Raw genomic sequence first — 18,072 nt, forward strand, 5'->3', positions numbered from 1 at the left:
TCACCCCGCCCTCAGTATCCGGCTTCCCCTGGGTTTCGGTACGAGGACCTCCTACACCCAGTAGCTCTCCCCAACTGTCAGTACAAGAGTCCAGCCAGGTCTCCATGCCCGACTCGCCCCGGCTATCTGCACCAAGATCTGCCCCGCTCTTGGACTCTTCCTGAGAATCGGTACAAGGGTCTGCCCCGACCTCGGTTCTCAGCCCCCCCCCCCCCGAGAGGTCGGTACGAGGATCTATCCCGCTTTCGGACTCCTCCCGAGTGTCGACACAAGAGTCCACCCAGCTCTCAGAGCTAGGTTACCCCCGAACATCGCTGGAAGAATCGGCTCCGCCCCCGGGTTCCCCGGGAGTACCAGTACCAGGGTCCGCTCCGCCCTCAGCGCCGGGCTCCGCCCGGGTATCGGTGGAGGAATCGGCTCCGCCCTCGGGCTCCCCCCGAGAGTCGGTAGAAAAGTCCGCTCCGCCCTTGGCCGGCCCCACTCCTCTACCCACGACCCCGGAGAGCCTCGACCAGAGCATGGAGAGTCAGGAGAAGGCGAATAGAGCGGGACGCATGTTCGACGTAGTCGTGATAGGAGGCGGCATCTCAGGTCAGTGTGGACCGTAGCGCTATAGCCTGAGGGACCCTGGCCGGCCTGGGGTGAGGGACTTGCAGCCGCAAGGTGGCGTTTGGTGGGGGTCTCTCTTGTGCATGCGAGAGTGCAACGGTGGCCGGCCCCGGATCCTGCGAGGAGGGGGTGGGGTTGAGCCGGGTTTGCTGGTGGTGTGAACTGGGGGAGGCAGGCACAATAATTTTACTACTACTATGAAATACTAACATTTAATTAGCTCTTGCCGTGCAGTTATATTTAGCAGTTTACGTGGATTTTCTCAATCCTCAGCTGTCCTGTAAGGTGGGTACTTTATTCGTCCCTATTTTACAAAACCTAGAAACGGAGGTAACTCTGCAGATGTCAAATCACCTAACCGGGGAAGTGGCGATGATTTTCTCCCATTTAAGACCCTCACTCCTAATTCCTGAGGTAGCTGCTTTGCCTTCCTGATTTCATGCCCTTTGCCCTAAACAGAACATCAGTATACGGATTTTGGTAGTATTGAGTGTTATTCCAGTCCTCCTCTTCTCAAAGCGCTTTTCCTTAGAAAATTTGGTAACTGGAGAGGAAGGAGGAAGAATCTTTTAGGAAAAGGTTTTTTTTAAAAAAAAAAAAAAGTGGGGGCGGGGGGAGAGAGGTGGGCTCTTAGTTTTAACCTACTCCAGCCATTTTTTTTTAGAACTTGCAGAAAGTGTAGGGCATTTATTATCCAAAGGGAATCTCTCTGTGAAGCAGGGGCTGAGGGCAGATAAGGGAATGTCCTGTTTGTGTCTTTCCCCACTGCCTGAATCTTACCCTGTGATGAGCCAGCTGGCAAGCCTGGGTTCCTCTGGTCCTGGCTTGGGTTTGTAGCTGACCAGCTGAGTGATGCATAAGGCTTTCCCATATCTTCCTGGAACCCTCATCATGATTGATATATTAAATTTTTCACATGTTGTCATAATTGGTAAAATGTCTGAAATTTAGGAATTGTGTTTCAGTTCTAACTAGAGTCCCACACTAGTCTGTCCACAACCTGGGAGAATGTTAATCATTTCTGAAATATACCTGAAAGAAGGAAAAATAAGGTGGGAGGGAGTAAGTAGAGTGCCCCAAAGTAGCCATTTTTATGTATAATCCTTCTGAGGAGACTCTTTTGGGTGAAGATAGCTTTTGACTTGGCCTGTTTCGGATAACAGTCCTAATCACCAGAGAAGAGATTGGCATGAGCTGTTGCTTTGACAACTCCAGCCAGTGCCAACAAAAACATGCATGTATGTCGGAGCATCAGGAAAGCAGATCCTTGTGGAGAGTACGAAAAAGAAGTACTTCTCTTGTTTCCCTTCATTCATTTATTAGCTTATTTATTAGCTTATTTATTCATTCAACAAACACTTGTTGACTGCCTGCAATGAAGTGGACTGGTGTTTCTAAAAGCCTAGTTCTTGTATGTGAGCCTCCTAGAAGCAATGGGATTGTTCATCACTGGAAAATAACTATGATGATAATGTGTTGTGTAAATTGATTAGGAGTTCTGTCTCTATTCCCATCTCTATACCATTCATATTTCACAATTCAGGGTTCTTTCTGGGACTTTATTCTTATCTTTTTCTTGTTCTGTGTTCCAGTATTCCTTAAGGAGCGTTTTGTCTGTTACTTTTTCTCTGCCTGATGACTGGCTGTCTCTCCCTTTCCACACTTTACTCCAAGTAGTTGATCGTGAGCAGAATTGGATTTACCATGTAGCTGATGATGCTTATGCTCTATGGCCTTACAACTGCAGGTCGCTTCTGGTTCTCATTCTAAATAAATAACCAGTTTCATACTGAATCTTGTATTTGTCTTTTTGCATTCTTTTTTTTTCTTGAAGAGGGCACCCAAATTATATAAGCTTCAGGCTCCTCAAAACCTGGATCTTTCCACGGTCACTATTAATTATTAATTTGTTCATTTCCACTTGGGGGAAGAAGAGAGCATTTCTTGCACAGTAGTTCACAGTCCTATTCCAGAACCCAACTTCCACTTCATCAGTGACAGTGGAACAGGCACTGGGATTCCTTTAATATCATCTCTTATCAGTCAGATTTGATTTTAACACCCAAACTGACCAGAAACATTGCTTCCTGGCTGTGGTGTCTTGCCAGATGGTTCACAACTAAAATGAAAGTAGATGCAAGTCTGGCTTAGGATAAACCCTGCACACAGACTGGGTGTTTCACGAGCAGGTGAGAGGCATTACTTCCCAAGGGTTCTCGAGCTCAGAAACACCTCATCTTTGTGTGTGCTTAGCAGTATCCCATGAATTACTTAATAGTCCCCATATCAGTTTTAAATGCTTTTGGATATTTCTTCTGTCAGAACTGGCACATTTTAACATGTTACCCACATACTTATAATATATGGCCAATACTTTGCATCTGCAGTGTTATTCCTATTATATAACAAAATAGCTCCCAGAAGCGTACACATCCTCAATTCCTCAAAAGCAGTCCATATGAACAGAATTATCTTTCATTTTTTATAACTATCTCTGCACAAAGAATAGCAGCATCTTAATATATCTCCCTTTTGTCATTAAAAATCATGGAACAGCATGTCTTACAGCCACAAAATCCCTTTTTCCTCCCACTCACCAATTAAGTAATTTTATGTACTCTATTAATAATTGAGAAGGGAAGCCCCCACCCCGCACTCATTTGTAAGTAGTATAATGGTACCTTCAACATGCTCTGGTCCTTATCCATCATCCATCATCTATCACCAAGTCCTTTTTGAAACTTCTTTCATGCCTTCTGTGACACTACTGGATCCTGAATTTTTATCCCACACTGTTTGCTCCTTTTCCGTTCCTTTCATTGTGCCCATATTCTTGCGACCGACCTTCTACTTTTGAAATGACCTCGAGGTTCAGCTATTCATCACTTTGGGGCTCTTATGCACTCCCTCTCTTTTTCATTCTAAGGCCTCACCTTTCCCTTTATCTATAGGAAGCTGTTAAGTCTCTAGTTTGAGTCCTTTACTTTCTCCCAACTCCTGTCCCATAGCTTATCTGCTCTTGGGTATTTCACACTTGACTGTCTTATTCTTACTTCATATTCAACATGTTCAAAAGCCTCCTTGCCCTCCAACCTAGCTTCTCTTCCTCACTTCCTTGACTCTGTTCTTGGTACCACCTTCCTTTCCATCATTTTTGACACATCCTTCTGTTTTATCTTATATACCCAGTCAACAGATCCTTCTAACTCCTCCTTTGGGCTGTTTCCTCTCTTGTGTCTCCCCCATCCCCCGGACAGACCCTTAACCCCTTCAACTCACCAGGTTATGACCATCTTCCCAGTGGCCACACTTTGGGCTCTCCCTTCATGTCCATCCCAGACTTGATTGTTTTAAACACTTCTTTCATCACCTTGTTCTGCTCAGGATGTTCAATAGTATATTGCCAGCCTTTCAAGCTCCACCCACCCCTCCACATATCTAGTCCCACCTTGTTGGACCAGTAGCATTTCCCACCATCCCTAACATAGCTTTAGTCACACTGCTCTCTTGTCTCCAGTACTACACCATGTTTATTTTGTCCCTCCATTCCTTCCCTGTTTTTGTTTTTTTCCTAACACGGAAGTGCTTCTCTCTGAACATTTACATCCTATCCATTCTTCAATACCCAATTAACGCTCTTTTCCTTGATCATTGTGGTTCTCTTGATTTTTCTCTCCTCTTGTGGAGCTTGTAATCTATATCTGACCATTTGAACTTATTTTATGTCCTCTTTCTTGATGTTATTTTAAATATAGCAGTTGAGTCACTGACTTTACATGCTACTTCTTACTCATAAGCTGACACGGATACAACAAGTGACAGAAACCCAGTGGTATAAGATTTTAAAATCTGCTCCTAACTGAGAATTTCTGAATTAGCTCTCTTTAGGAAGAGAGAATAAAAGGAAAAGAGGGGGGGAAAACGCCCACCTCCAGGGGACAGTGCATACTTCAGAGTCTTTGGGCCAAAGGAGTTTTTAAAAGACAGTCTAGTCCAATCATGTAAGATTTTAATCCTCTCGACGGCATCTCCTTAGTAATTATCTGGCTGTAGCTTTGAACACATCTAGGGAAAGGGAATTCTGTACCCCTCAAAGCAGCTCATTATGGGTAGGGGTGGCCCTGGGGCCTGGACTCATTCAAGCATTTTGGGAGCCTCTACCATATGCCAGGCAGTAGCTAGATCACGGGGCAAGAAGTATATAATGAGGAGTAAGAAGTGTCCTTGCCCACAAGGTGCCCCATCCTCTTGCAAGAAGTGATCAAGTGAGAAAATAATTGACATGCATAGAATGAGAGAAATATTAATATTATGAATCTGAAGAAAATGCCAGGGCCTTGAGAGATAAGTATGATTTTAACAGGTAGAGATAAGAGGGTGGAAAAAAGACACACCAAACAAGAGAGTATGGAGGAGCACAGATACAGAGTCAGGAAGCCCTAAGTCATACATGAGTAGTGTTTAACTTAAACCCATGACGAGTTCTACTGGAGGAAGACAGTTGCCTACTGTGCCTCTAGCGATGTGATCCTGGTAGTTGCTGAGATTACCCCAGTGTGCCACATCTGCCCCACAGTTAGCCAGGGCACAGCAAAAACGCTTTCATCATAACACCAGATAGTCCTGGGTGATCAGAATTTTTCCATGTTTTTTTGAAATTAAATTCCAAGTGTCTTGGAGAGAGAGCTTTTTCCAAATAGTGACTAAGCAATAGAACCTCCCTATATTTGTATCCACGAGCTGAGCTCCACTAAAAGAACTGAGAGCATAGCCGCCCGGAACACTGTGCTGTGTAAGAGCAGCTGGGATGGAATCTTTCTCATCATCGGAGACAGAAAAGCTATTTCGTAAGAAGATTGACTAATGTTCTGAATCCTGCCAGCGAGTCCACAACGTACCACAGTTTCCCTTTTTGCTGAAATACATCACCCTGAAGAATCATTTCTGCTAGGAGTGATTTAGGCATTTTAACTCAGAACTTGGCAACACATACTGTACAGTTTTGTAGTGATTAAGGAAAGCTTACATTAAAAAATATGCCACTTAGTTTCAGTGCCTTGGTTATTTAGGTACTCTGAGGTTCACTGCCAGCTAAGCATGAATTTTCTGCCTTTCAGAACACTTCTTGGCCCTAATTTTGTTTTCTCAAAAAAATAAGCAAGGACTCTTTTTTTTTTTTTTTTTTTTTTTTTTTTTTGCGGTACGCGGACCTCTCAGTGTTGTGGCCTCTCCCATTGTGGAGCACAGGCTCCGGACGCGCAGGCTCAGCGGCCATGGCTCACGGGCCCAGCCGCTCCGCAGCATGTGGGATCTTCCCGGACCGGGGCACGAACCCGTGTACCCTGCATCGGCAGGCGGACTCTCAACCACTGTGCCACCAGCGAAGCCCGTGAGGATTCTTTTACTTTATTAACTTTTAATGTTGAAGAAAGAATATAAGAATTACATTTATTTGGGTTCTGATTCTTTGATATCTTCATAGTTGAATGAGCTTTGGGGTTTATCTGACATTTAATGGGCAGTTTTAGCATTTGGCCTATACTAATTGATATGAATCTATACATAATACTCAGCTAATGTGAAAAATATATTTAACAATAGATCTAGGGACTTCTCTGGCAGTCCAGTGGTTAAGACTCCGTGCTTCCACTGCAGGGGGCATGGGTTCTATCCCTGGTCAGGGAACTAAGATCCCGCAGGCCACGTGGTGCAGCCAAAAAAGGAAAACAAAACAAAACCCAATAGATCTAAGTATAGTATAATTGTATAAGTATAGTATAACTATAGTATAATTGGATCATAGAGACCAATAATTAAGAAAAGGAAATGTGGAAGTCTGTTATTGGCAAATATTGGGTCATACGATCTTTGTACAGGTGTGACATACACATATTTTACATATGATAAATCTTGCCAGTATTTGGATGCAGGTATACCCAAAAAGACTGAGGTAATATTGTAGTTTCATGTCACATACAGGGGTTTGCAAGAGTGTAGACATGCAATGAGCACTGGTTTGAAGACTACATTTGCATGTATGAGATAGATTTCATAATGACAGTTACTTTTCATTTTAAATTTGAGTGATCAGAACTGCACAAAATGAACCAAAAGAGGTCAGTTACATTTTTAAATGTTGTAAGTGTTTGAGACAAGTTGATTGTTAGGACTGCTTTCTCCTTTTGTTTGAAAAATGTTTTACAGCTTTATCAGCAATTTGTGTTCTCCTTCGGGTGATCTGTTCTTTATTATGTTCTCATCTAGTCTTATGAATTAAGGCAGCTTCAAATCTTTGAACCACAGTTCTGTCAGCTGTAAAATGAGAGGTTGGATTACGTTATGTATGATATATCTTCCAGTATCTTCTTCAGTATAGTTGGCTTCTTAAAGGTCTATGTCTTCAGCTTTCTCTTTTGGACCCTCTCCCCAACACTTCTTCCTTCCATGTTGCATTCTGGAAATGGTTTTCATCATCCATCATACTGACATCCTACACTAACTTAAATCAGGATCTGGGTCTGCCTTACAGGTGCTCGTTCACACCTTTCCCATGGCTCCTCTGAGCCTTAGTTTAAAAGCCCTTTTCTAGTTGTTGCCAGGCCAAAGGAAAGAAATCCTACTTTACAGCAATATTCAGTTGATTTATTAGGTAAGACTGTCAATAAGAACATAAAAACCAGGTGATAAGCTTTGAGAGTTGAGTTAATTACATATTCACCATGTTCAAGGGTCACAGAATTGCAGCCTGTAATAGCTCAAAGGGACCAAAACGGAGGCTCAGGAGGGTCAAATGAATTACCAAATGCCACAAAATTCTTAGTGGCATAACTTGACCTTGGAATATACCCCACCTCACTTAGGCTTGCTTTATAGGCTCATTCATAGAACTGCAGTAAACTTTTATTATTGTTTTACTTTGAGGCTTGACGCTCTAAAAACTAGTGACTTGTTGTTTCACAGTAATTCATGTTTTAGACTATATTACATTGCATGTGACTGCTTCATGAACATTTTTTTTTTTGGCCGCCTGGCTTGTGGAACCTTAGTTCCCCGACTAGGGATTGAACCTGTGACCCTGCAGTGGAAGCACGGAGTCCTAACCACTGGACCACCAGGAAATTCCCCTGCTTCGTGAACATTTAAATTTTAAAATATTAGGCACCCTATTAGGATGGATGACTTTTATATGAAGAATTTATTTCCTTTTTGAAAAGTCCATTCCTGGTGGTTTTAGGACAATGTATAGCAATTATTTGAATAGTTTAGATCAGTGGTTCTTAACCTTTTGGAGCAAATGTCCCTTTGAATATCTGATGAAAGCTATTGGACCTTTTCACCAAAAATAAAAGCTTTTTTTTTTTTTTTTTTTTGGTGGTACATGGCCCTCTCACTGTTGTGGCCTCTCCCGTTGCAGAGCACAGGCTCCGGACGCTGAGGCCCAGCGGCCATGGCTCACGGGCCCAGCCGCTCTGCGGCATGTGGGATCCTCCCGGACCGGGGCACGAACCCGTGTCCCCTGCATCGGCAGGCAGACTCTCAACCACTGTGCCACCAGGGAAGCCCTAAAAGCATATTTTTATGCATAGCCTTTTTTTCCCTGCACCAGGCCAACATCTGATATTATGGAAACCTCTTCATTGTCACTGTCCCTATAATATAAAGATTTGGGGCTGATCCTGAGACTCACAGAATGGTGAAAAATAAGAAAAATAAGAATTCAAAGGATTTATTAGGTCATTAGACAGTTACCAGTAATGAATATGTAAATAGACAATAATAAAAACAGTCAAGAAATCTAGGCTGAAAAATAAGGCACCTGCATTTACTACCTTAAGACCATGATAAATATAACAGTGAACCTGCCATGTTTTGAAAAGAAAGAATTTGGGGAGACGATATTGGTGAAGAAAATGGAAGGCTATGGTGGTCAATGTGAGTTTTAAATAGTTTTCTAAGATTGGTGTTTACAGGTTTTACGTACTGAATTGAAGCCATCGATATTAAATACGCATTTCAATTTAATATGCATTTGTAATTACTTTATAAAGAACATTGGTCATTGAAGGCATCTGACAAAATTCAGACCCAAATGGAGGAGTTAAGTTCTCTTAATTTATGTTAGTCCATTTGTCTCTCCAGTGACCGTGTGAGGCATGGGACCCCTCTATGTAGCAGGGGTTACAACCATGAACCTGAAGTGCCCTTGGTGTTTGAGGTTGGTTCAGGGCTTCAGTGGTGGCACAAAAAAGGAGAAGGAAATGACAGACAGGAAAGGGTTTCATGGAGAAAATAATGCTTGACAGAAGTGCTGTGGATTTTGGATAAATTCTGAAATGTAACAAGGATGACCTTTCAGGTGACTTTTTTTTTTCAGATTAAATGAGTTAGCTGTGAGCTGTGGCTTACGTGAAAGACCTTTTTCTTGCATGTCTGCATGTATTCTTCATTCATTCATTTATTTATTCATTCAATAAATATTGATCGAGCACTCACTATGTGATTTGAGCAAAATTTATGGGTTTTGCTTTTTTCCTTCTTTGGGAACATTGCTTCTAAAACTTTAGTATGAACTGTTGTTTGACTGTACATTTTATTTTCCTCGGAGTATTCAGTCCAAGAGTCCAAATGTGCAGTTAGGTAAGAATTCTGTTGGTCAGAGATCACTTCACTGAATAATAGAAAATTAACTTAAAATATTTAATATGTGATGTACACTATACACATTCATAGGTGGCGGTGAACGTCAAAGTTGAAGAAAAATACCACTTTAAGAAATAAACAGGAAGAACTAGGAGAGCCAGCAGAACATAAGCCATAGCTACACTAAAACTTTGCTTCAACACTTAGCTTGTGCTCTAGGCGTTGTTCACTTGGGACCTGCCCAGGTGAGTTTATTACTGTAAATATTTGACAGTATTTTAAGAGCTGAAACCAGCTTTCCCAAAGTGCATTTTTTGAGATGTAATTTTTTTTAAGGCAAAAGGTGGAGAAATGCTAAATTAAACGAATCTCTTCCCTGCAGGACTTACCAGAGCCTTTAATATGCCAGTGTGCACCATACACTTCCCAGAAGGAGAAACAGCATATGTCCCAACTTCCATGAACATTGATACTTTTCCCCAGAGCATCTTGAGGACTAGTATTCCATAAAACATTTTGGAAATTGCTTCCTAACCACAGTGCATCCTAGTGTGCAGCATCTGAGGACAGCAGTGTGGAGTGCCCTTGGTGTATTTTCAGTTTCAGTGAAAGAATGGGGCAAATAATAAATTAAGGAGTAATTGCATTCCCTAAGTCGTGTGAGATCCATTTATCTAAAGTGAAGATGAATGCTGAACAATAATCAAATAAATTAGGACTGTCTAGACAACGAGTCTGTGAATTCAGGGCAAATTGAAGTTAATTGTTAGCTTTTATCTATTTATCATTTGAGACAGTTCTGTCTTTTTAGCTTATCAAAGGGATCAGAAGATTTGGCATTTTCAAAAGCAGGTAATTATTTCTCTGAAAGGAAGCACAAAATACAGATGGATATAGATATAGGTAGATAGATAGATAGGTGATAGATAATAAGAATGGCTGTATTGTATGTATGTAGGTATTGGGGACAAGTTTGTATGCACATTGATATTCTCCATTGTCTTTTGCTAAAAAAGCATAATACTGGTTCAGAGACCAGAAAATGTACTAGTAGTATGAAGAATCTGCGAATTTACTTGGGCATAAAGGTTTAAATGACCAGACACCCTGTCCTTGTCAGTCTTTCTTAGTTGCTTGAGATAAATATAATCTAAGTAGCATTAGAAACTTCCCCGTTGCCCTCATCCAGGTGAGCATGGTTTTCTTTTCTTGGTATGTGGTTCCTCTGTTCATTGCAATGAGTGTTTGAGCACCTGCAACACGGTAGGCTCTATTCTAGGGATGCAAAGGTGTCTAACACATATAACACACTAGTTAAGAGGCAGATCTCTGGGCAAGAGGTCATGTTGCCTTGGACAAGGGCAAAAGGCCACAATGGTTTGGACAAGAGTGGCTAAGATTGCAGTGGTTGGAAGCAGCTGATGTATATAGAGTGCCAGGTGGTGATGTGTGCTAAGAAGAAAAATACAGCAGCTTGTGACAGATGATTATATCACTTGTCTGTATTGAAAGTGGGGTCACTGGACATTTTTCATGGGGAATATGCTACATTTCAAGGTTTGTTCTAATCATTTGTTGTAGAAGGAAAATCAATAGTTGAAGGGTAGCACGAGTCAAATGGACAAATTTCTCTTTTTTCATAATGTGAATGTACTTGAAGAAGTAAGGTAAAGGAAAGAGCCCTTGGTGAGGTAGAGAAGGCAGGGGTACAGATTTATAGCCCAGGAAGCAAAGGACCATTTCCTCAAAGCCTTTGTTGCTGATATTAATTCCTTCTCCAGGTGTGCTGTGTGGCTTAAATCATTTCCTATCCCATTTCTGTGGGGATGTAACCATCTCAGGACATTGGAAGCACTGCAGAATCTGTGGAAACACAGTTTCCATGGGCAGTGGCTTTAAGAAGCTGGAGCTTGGTTTGAGGTTGCCATGGCAACAGCACTGCTGGCTGGATACATCATCTCACCCAGGCTCTCCTGATCTAATAAACCAGGATTAACAATTGCCTGAACTCTCATATGAGGTGTGCTTTTAGCAGACTTGGTTTTGTTTTTTTTAAGCCTCTCTAATAAATCCATTGACCTATTTTATGTTGGTTTCTCTAAAACCCAAATGGTTGAAGAGAGAGAAATCAGAAGAGGAATTATATTGTTGGGTTTTTTTTAATAAATTTATGTATTTTATTTATTTATTTTTGGCTGCATTGGGTCTTCGTTACTGGGTGCGGGCTTTCTCTAGTTGCAGAGAGCGGGGGCTACTCTTCGTTGCGGTGTGCGGGCTTCTCATTGTGGTGGCTTCTCTTGTTGTGGAGCACAGGCTCTAGGCACGGTTTTGAGTAGTTGTGGCTCGCGGTATCTAGAGCGCGGGCTCAGTAGTTGTGGCGCACGGGACTAGTTGTTCCGTGGCACGTGGGATCTTCCCGGACCAGGGCTCGAACCCGTGTCCCCTGCACTGGCAAGCGGATTCTTAACCACTGCACCACCAAGGAAGCCCATATTGTTTTAAACTCATTATTCCTATTTAAAATACTTAATTGCAAAGTGATGAAAGTTTCTCTTGTGCCATAATCTGCTATTTTCCCTATTTCAGGATTTTGCATTTTGAAAGTGATCAGATCCTTATATACATAATAGGGGTTTAACAAACTCTGTGCATTTAGCTTCTCCAGGCTCTCTACTGTCACAGAAAACCACAGGACATTTGGGAGTTCGGGGCTCTTTTCCTCCTAATGGGCTCAGTTTGCCATGATTTGGGAGAGGAAGAGCTCTTGGTGCAGGGGCAGGGATATTTTGCCAGTGCCCACTTAGACCTCTTCCTTCAAACACACCCATGGGAGATTCACAGGCTAGACACTAGGGCACTTGAGAGTCTAGGACACCAATGAATCTCATACACTTGCTGATCTAATAGACTCTCTCCCAAACTTGTTTATCCTTCCCCTCTCTGACCTGAGGCCAGGAGTCTATAGGTCTGACAGTGTGTGTTGGAGCCAGCTTCTACTGTCATGAAAGGACTGATCCTGATTGAACACTTCTCTTCCCAGTTTCACGGTCAATGATATCACATTGGTAGTAATCACACTGGTGATTTTGAATCAGCCATGTGGAGAGTGTATATACACCATGGAAATCCAAATGCTGCAAATCAGGAGTCCCCTCCATCCCCTGAGGCCAGGGATGGTTGTTAACCATTTACCAGCATGCCCCTGTACTAAACCCTTTCCCTGTCTTGGAGGTGGGGAAGGGTGCCAAGAGAGGTGGGTGGGAAGCAGGCTTCTTCTATTGTCCTAGATTCTGTGTGGCCATTAAATGATAGAAAATGAATGACAGGAAGAGCTATAATGCACAGTGCTCTAAACTTTGGCTAATCTATATTTCTTTGGAACAAGATGAAATAGGTTTAATATGAGATTTTCTCTTTTCATAACAAATATTTGATTTGAAAGTAAAAAAATAATTGATTATAAAATCTGTTTTTTAGTAGCTACATTGTATTTGGTGACTTATCTTCAGACTTAAAAACTTTTTCTTTTCTAACAATTTTATCCCATTTACCAAAAAAAAAAGACAGGCTTTTATTTATTTATTTTGAAATTTATGTCAAAAGCCCTTAAACTAATCTGTGGAGTTGACATATGATTTTTTTTCTATAAGTGATTACTGAAGTTTGTAGTGAGGGGAGGGTAGAATGCATAGTGATACACAGAATAATAACAAAAAAGAATTAAGGAATATAATTCAAGATGCCTGCTTCAAGATGTAAGCAGACATTATCTTAGTTTTTTTTTTTTTCCATTCGAATCAACAGACAGCCACAGTCAATATATTAGAAAAAGCCTTTCTGGACTGCAAGTGTTTGCCTGTGCTTTATTTATGACTTACTGAGTTATTTATTCAAAATTAGTTATTAGTTATTATTCAAAAATAACTTTTTCTAATGGCATCTTGATTGTATTTCCATATTCTGTATTTTCTAGCTTTAAATTATCATGGAAGTTCCTTATCAGAGTCTTCTTCACAATAAACATGCAAACAGAAACATTACCCCCCCCAATTTATTCAGCATCTTAAAAAAAATATTTTTCTAAATGACTTAAATCTTCCCCCTTCAAATTCCAAGACCTTTTGGAAACCATTTTTCTGGAATCCCTTTTAAATGTTTTAAACATGTTCCTTATTTCTCAAACTAAGAGCTTAAACTTTCCTTGCCAAGATAGGGCCAATCATTTTCCTGTAATGCAGAGACAACCATTTTTTTTTCAGCTTTTTTGTTTGTTTGTTTGTTATTTTGGGAATTTTTTTTAACATCTTTATTGGAGTATAATTGCTTTACATGGTGTGTTAGTTTCTGCTGTATAACAAAGTGAATCAGCTATATGTATACATATATCCCCATATCTCTTCCCTCTTGCGTCTCCCACCCTCCCTATCCCACCCCTCTAGGTGGTCACAAAGCACCGAGCTGATCTCCCTGTGCTATGTGGCTGCTTCCCACTAACTATCTATTTTACGTTTGGTAGTGTATATATGTCCATGCCACTCTCTCACTTCGTCCCAGCTTCCCCTTCCCCTTCCCCGTGTCCTCAGGTCCATTCTCTAAAACGTCTGTGTTTTTACTCCTGTCCTGCCCCTAGGTTCTTCAGAACCATTTTTTTTTTAGAATCCATATATATATATATGTTAGCGTACAGTATTTGTTTTTCTCTTTCTGACTTACTTCACTCTGTATGACAGACTCTAGGTCCATCCACCTTTTTAATTTTGTTTATATCCTTAAATGCCAAAATGCAAAACGACCTGTGTCACTGGTGTGCTCATTTGTCCTGGCTCAGCTAGCCCTGCTTCCCTCTCCTCCTTTAGCCTCTGGAGTAGTGTTTATTTACTATTGGCACTGAACCCCACTCACCAAACTTGTTGAGAATTACACAGTAGATTCAATTTTATTAAGGCTGCAGCCTTATAAGTGAGGGTGTAAGAAGTAAAAATTTTCACTTTTCAGGAGACTTTGTTGTGGGCATATCAGGCACTTGGTATCCTTATCTGGAACATGGGGTAATGAAATCTATTCTGAAGAATGGTTGTGAGAGGCAACAGGAAAGGCACCTGAAATTGATCTGTAGGATGTAAAGTGCTAAACCAACTGCCAGGCTGCCTCTGGGGGCTGGACAGCTGCAGGTCCCACCGCGGCTGGAATTCAGAGCCACCTCTGCTTCTCTTTAGAAGAGGAGCTACTCGAGTAATTCTGGCAAACCCAAGGGTGTTTTTATCTATCTAATTGGTTTATGGTTAGATTGACTAAGGGGAACTGGGAAGAAATTCAACTTTTTGCATCTTGAATTTCTCTGCTTTTAAATATAGAGTGGTGCTTTGAGCCTAAAAATTATTCAAATCTTTTGACCTAGTAATCTCCGTTCTAAGACTTAATCCTACAGAAATAGTCAGACATAACAACAAAGATTTATGCATAAACATGTTTTTCATCACACCTTCATCCTTTTTTTTTATCATGGTCAGCAGAAGAAGCCTTTGGCTGTGTCCCAGAAAACACATTGCACCAAGGTTTGCAGACATTAGTTTGCATTTATTTAAACGGTCACGGGATGCCTTTCTTTGTGAGCAGATTCCAAATATTCGTTGCACACCTAAATCTTGGGTGGATGTCAGCAATGTAAGGGTACACTGTACTTGAAGGAGTCAAACATTAGCAGACAGCAGTGCTGGATATTATGGTTTAGCCTCCCTGCATTTTATTTTTTTTTTTTTTTTTGCATTACGCGGGCCTCTCACTGTTGTGGCCTCTCCCGTTGCGGAGCACAGGCTCTGGACGCGCAGGCCCAGCGGCCATGGCTCACGGGCCCAGCCGCTCCGCGGCATGTGGGATCCTCCCGGACAGGGGCACGAACCCGCGTCCCCTGCATCGGCAGGCGGACTCTCAACCACTGCGCCACCAGGGAGGCCCCGCCTCCCTGCATTTTAGATCTTACAGACCCAAACTCATCCTTGACTCTGGCTATGTATATTTCATACCATTCTGCATATGAACAAAATACTGTTATCAGTCTGGCTTCTCTGAGAGCAGACATCAAGACATAACTAGCCATGTAAGAGGTTTATTGTAGGAAAAGCTGGTGAAGGGTAAAGGAGAGAGAGAGCAGGAGGGGGCAAGTTGTTTTAAAAAGCAAACAAACAGAAAAACCCAGGGTACTCCTGTATAAATCCTATAATCTAGATTTTGTTGATTGCATCCCAGTGGTATTATTTAACATGTTTTTCTGGCCCCTAAGTATCAGATCTAGAGGCTGGATCACATTAGAATTTAGTTTGTTTGCTCCTTCCCTTTCTCCCCACCCTCCCTCCCTCCCTTCCTTCCTTCCTTCCTTCTTTCTAACTACTTCATACATGGTGGTATGTGCTTCCATTAAGAGGCAAGTAACATGTGGTTATCTCTTTTTTTTGTCATGTTAGCAGCTGTTGACAATCATTGCACCAGATCTATTAATTCATTAGGGGTTGCAAAATGCTGATGTTCTAATTATTCCTGTCTTCACTTATTAGCTAGCATACTTTTATACGGCGAAACCTCCCTTTGTTAGCTATTTGGTTGCTTCAAGGTTTGGTGCAAATAAGTAGGGTAGAATGAATGCCAAATTCTTTTTTTTTTTTTTTTTTTTTTTGCGGGACGCAGGCCTCTCACTGTTGTGGCCTCTTCCATTGCGGAGCACAGGCTCCGGATGTGCAGGCTCAGCGGCCATGGCTCACGGGCCCAGCCACTCCGCGGCATGTGGGATCTTCCCAGACCAGGGCACGAACCCGTGTCCCCTGCATCGGCAGGAGGACTCTCAACCACTGCGCCACCAGGGAAGCTCCTTTTTTGTTTTTTTTAATGATAAGTTGGTTCCTTAGCATTCTCCAAAGGTGACCAGTGAGAGGTTTTGTTTGTTTGTTTAGTATTATTACGAGTGGATTTAAGTCATTGCCTTTGTTGTTATTTATTTATTTATTTATTTATTTATTTATTTATTTATTTATGGCAGCGTTTGCTCTTCCTTGCTGCGCGCGGGCTTTCTCTAGTTGCAGCCAGTGGGGGCTCCTCTTTGTTGCGGTGCACGGGATTCTCATTGTGGTGGCTTCTCTTGTTGCAGAGCACGGACTCTAGGCACACGGGCTTCGGTAGCTGTGGCACACGGGCTCTGTAGTTGTGGCTCACAGGCTCTAGAGTGCAGGCTCAGTAGTTGTGGCACACAGGCTTAGTTCCTCCACAGCATGTGGGATCTTCCCAGACCAGGGCTCAAACCCGAGTCCCCTGCATTGGTAGGCGGATTCTTAACCACTGTGCCACCAGGGAAGTCCCTGTTATTTTTACTTGATACTCAAATTGTTCCATCTCTAGCCAGTGAGAGTTCACCTAGGTAGGTTTCTGAGCCTTTTTGTCATACTCCTCGTGGTCTCTGTTAGCCTCCTTGCTTTCTGGTGACTTGAGATTCCAGACCCATCTTGTACATTTCCTGCCCTAAATTTGCACTTAATTTCATTGTTCTTTCATCTAAATTTCCTGATCTCCAGGCCCAAAACCCTGGATCTCAGTGACAGCAGCCTGATTACTCATTTGCTTTATTCCACATTACATACATAATGGCCTCAAAATAATAGTTCTAATCCTAGCACCCACAAAATGATTACTGAACAAAATGTTTGCAGCTCTTTTTTGTCTTTAGGATATATACCATTAGAACTGTCAAGTTACTGAGTTTTAAAATCACTAAGAATAGTTCCTCTCCTCAACCACTGGTATACATATTTAGGTATCATTTGTATCATTTTACTAAACTTATCCCTGGTGTCATTCTTATTTCTCTTTCACCCTAATATTCTAACTTTTTTTTTCTCCTTGAAGTATATTTATCTGTGTAGTCTGCTTCGTATTTTTTGTAATAGGAGGATAAAGATAACTAGGTATAAGATAGCATTTGAAGTGCAAAAATGTATTGATAGATTTTAAAATGTGTATACAGACATTTATTTCCTTACTCTGTGAGCTGAGCAGTCCCACAAGCAATGATAGCCCAGTAGTGATGGGCACACCTAGAGCCCAGATCTTGCTTTTTTTTTTTTTTTTTGCGGTATGCGGGCCTCTCACTGTTGTGGCCTCTCCCATTGCGGAGCACAGGCTCCGGACGCCCAGGCTCAGTGGCCATGGCTCACGGGCCCAGCCACTCCACGGCATGAGGGATCTTCCCGGACTGGGGCACGAACCAGCGTCCCCTGCATCGGCAGGCAGACTCTCAACCACTGCGCCACCAGGGAAGCCCCCCAGATCTTGATTTCTAATACTGTTCTCCAATAAAAGGAACCAAGACTCACTGAAGAAATAGCTGATAGTAGGGCTGGGCAGAGAAAGACAAGATGAGCCTGGAACATCTCTTAATGCCAGAAAGTAAGGAAGTGCTCAAACACACGCATACACACAAAATGATGAAGGCACGTCAAAGGGACACAAGAGCCTCCCAGTGACCAAAGCTGAAACAATTTGAGCAACAAAATAAATAACATAGTATTGGACTATAACCCAAAGTATAAAACAACTATGTATGACTCCATGGGGATATAAGTCAGTGGTTAAATAAATAAATAAATGGGAGAGAAGAGGCAAATCTCCTGTGCAGATGAATTTCAAATCATTTATGTCAATACTCCACCCTCAAGGAAGTAGGACATACCTCCCTACTTCTTAAGTGCAGGCTGTACATAGACTTCCTTCCAAAGAGTATGGCATGGAAGGGGAAAAAAAGAATAACTTTACAGTGGAGAAACCTGGCAAACATTACCT

General features: G+C 41.9%; 1 protein-coding gene across 1 annotated transcript in view; it reads left to right on the plus strand.

The window, feature by feature from the left end:
• The first annotated feature begins 472 nt into the window (after positions 1-472).
• The window catches only part of MAOA (monoamine oxidase A), a 72,358-nt gene continuing 54,758 nt past the window's right edge, over positions 473-18,072 (plus strand). Inside the window, exon 1 of the mRNA XM_082609848.1 lies at positions 473-591. Coding sequence (XP_082465974.1) covers positions 519-591 — 73 coding nt within the window. The 5' untranslated portion in view covers positions 473-518. The remainder of the gene's footprint in view (positions 592-18,072) is intronic.

Source organism: Mesoplodon mirus (assembly GCF_964341445.2).
Source record: "Mesoplodon mirus genome assembly, chromosome: X".
NCBI classification, from domain to species: Eukaryota; Metazoa; Chordata; class Mammalia; order Artiodactyla; family Ziphiidae; genus Mesoplodon; species Mesoplodon mirus.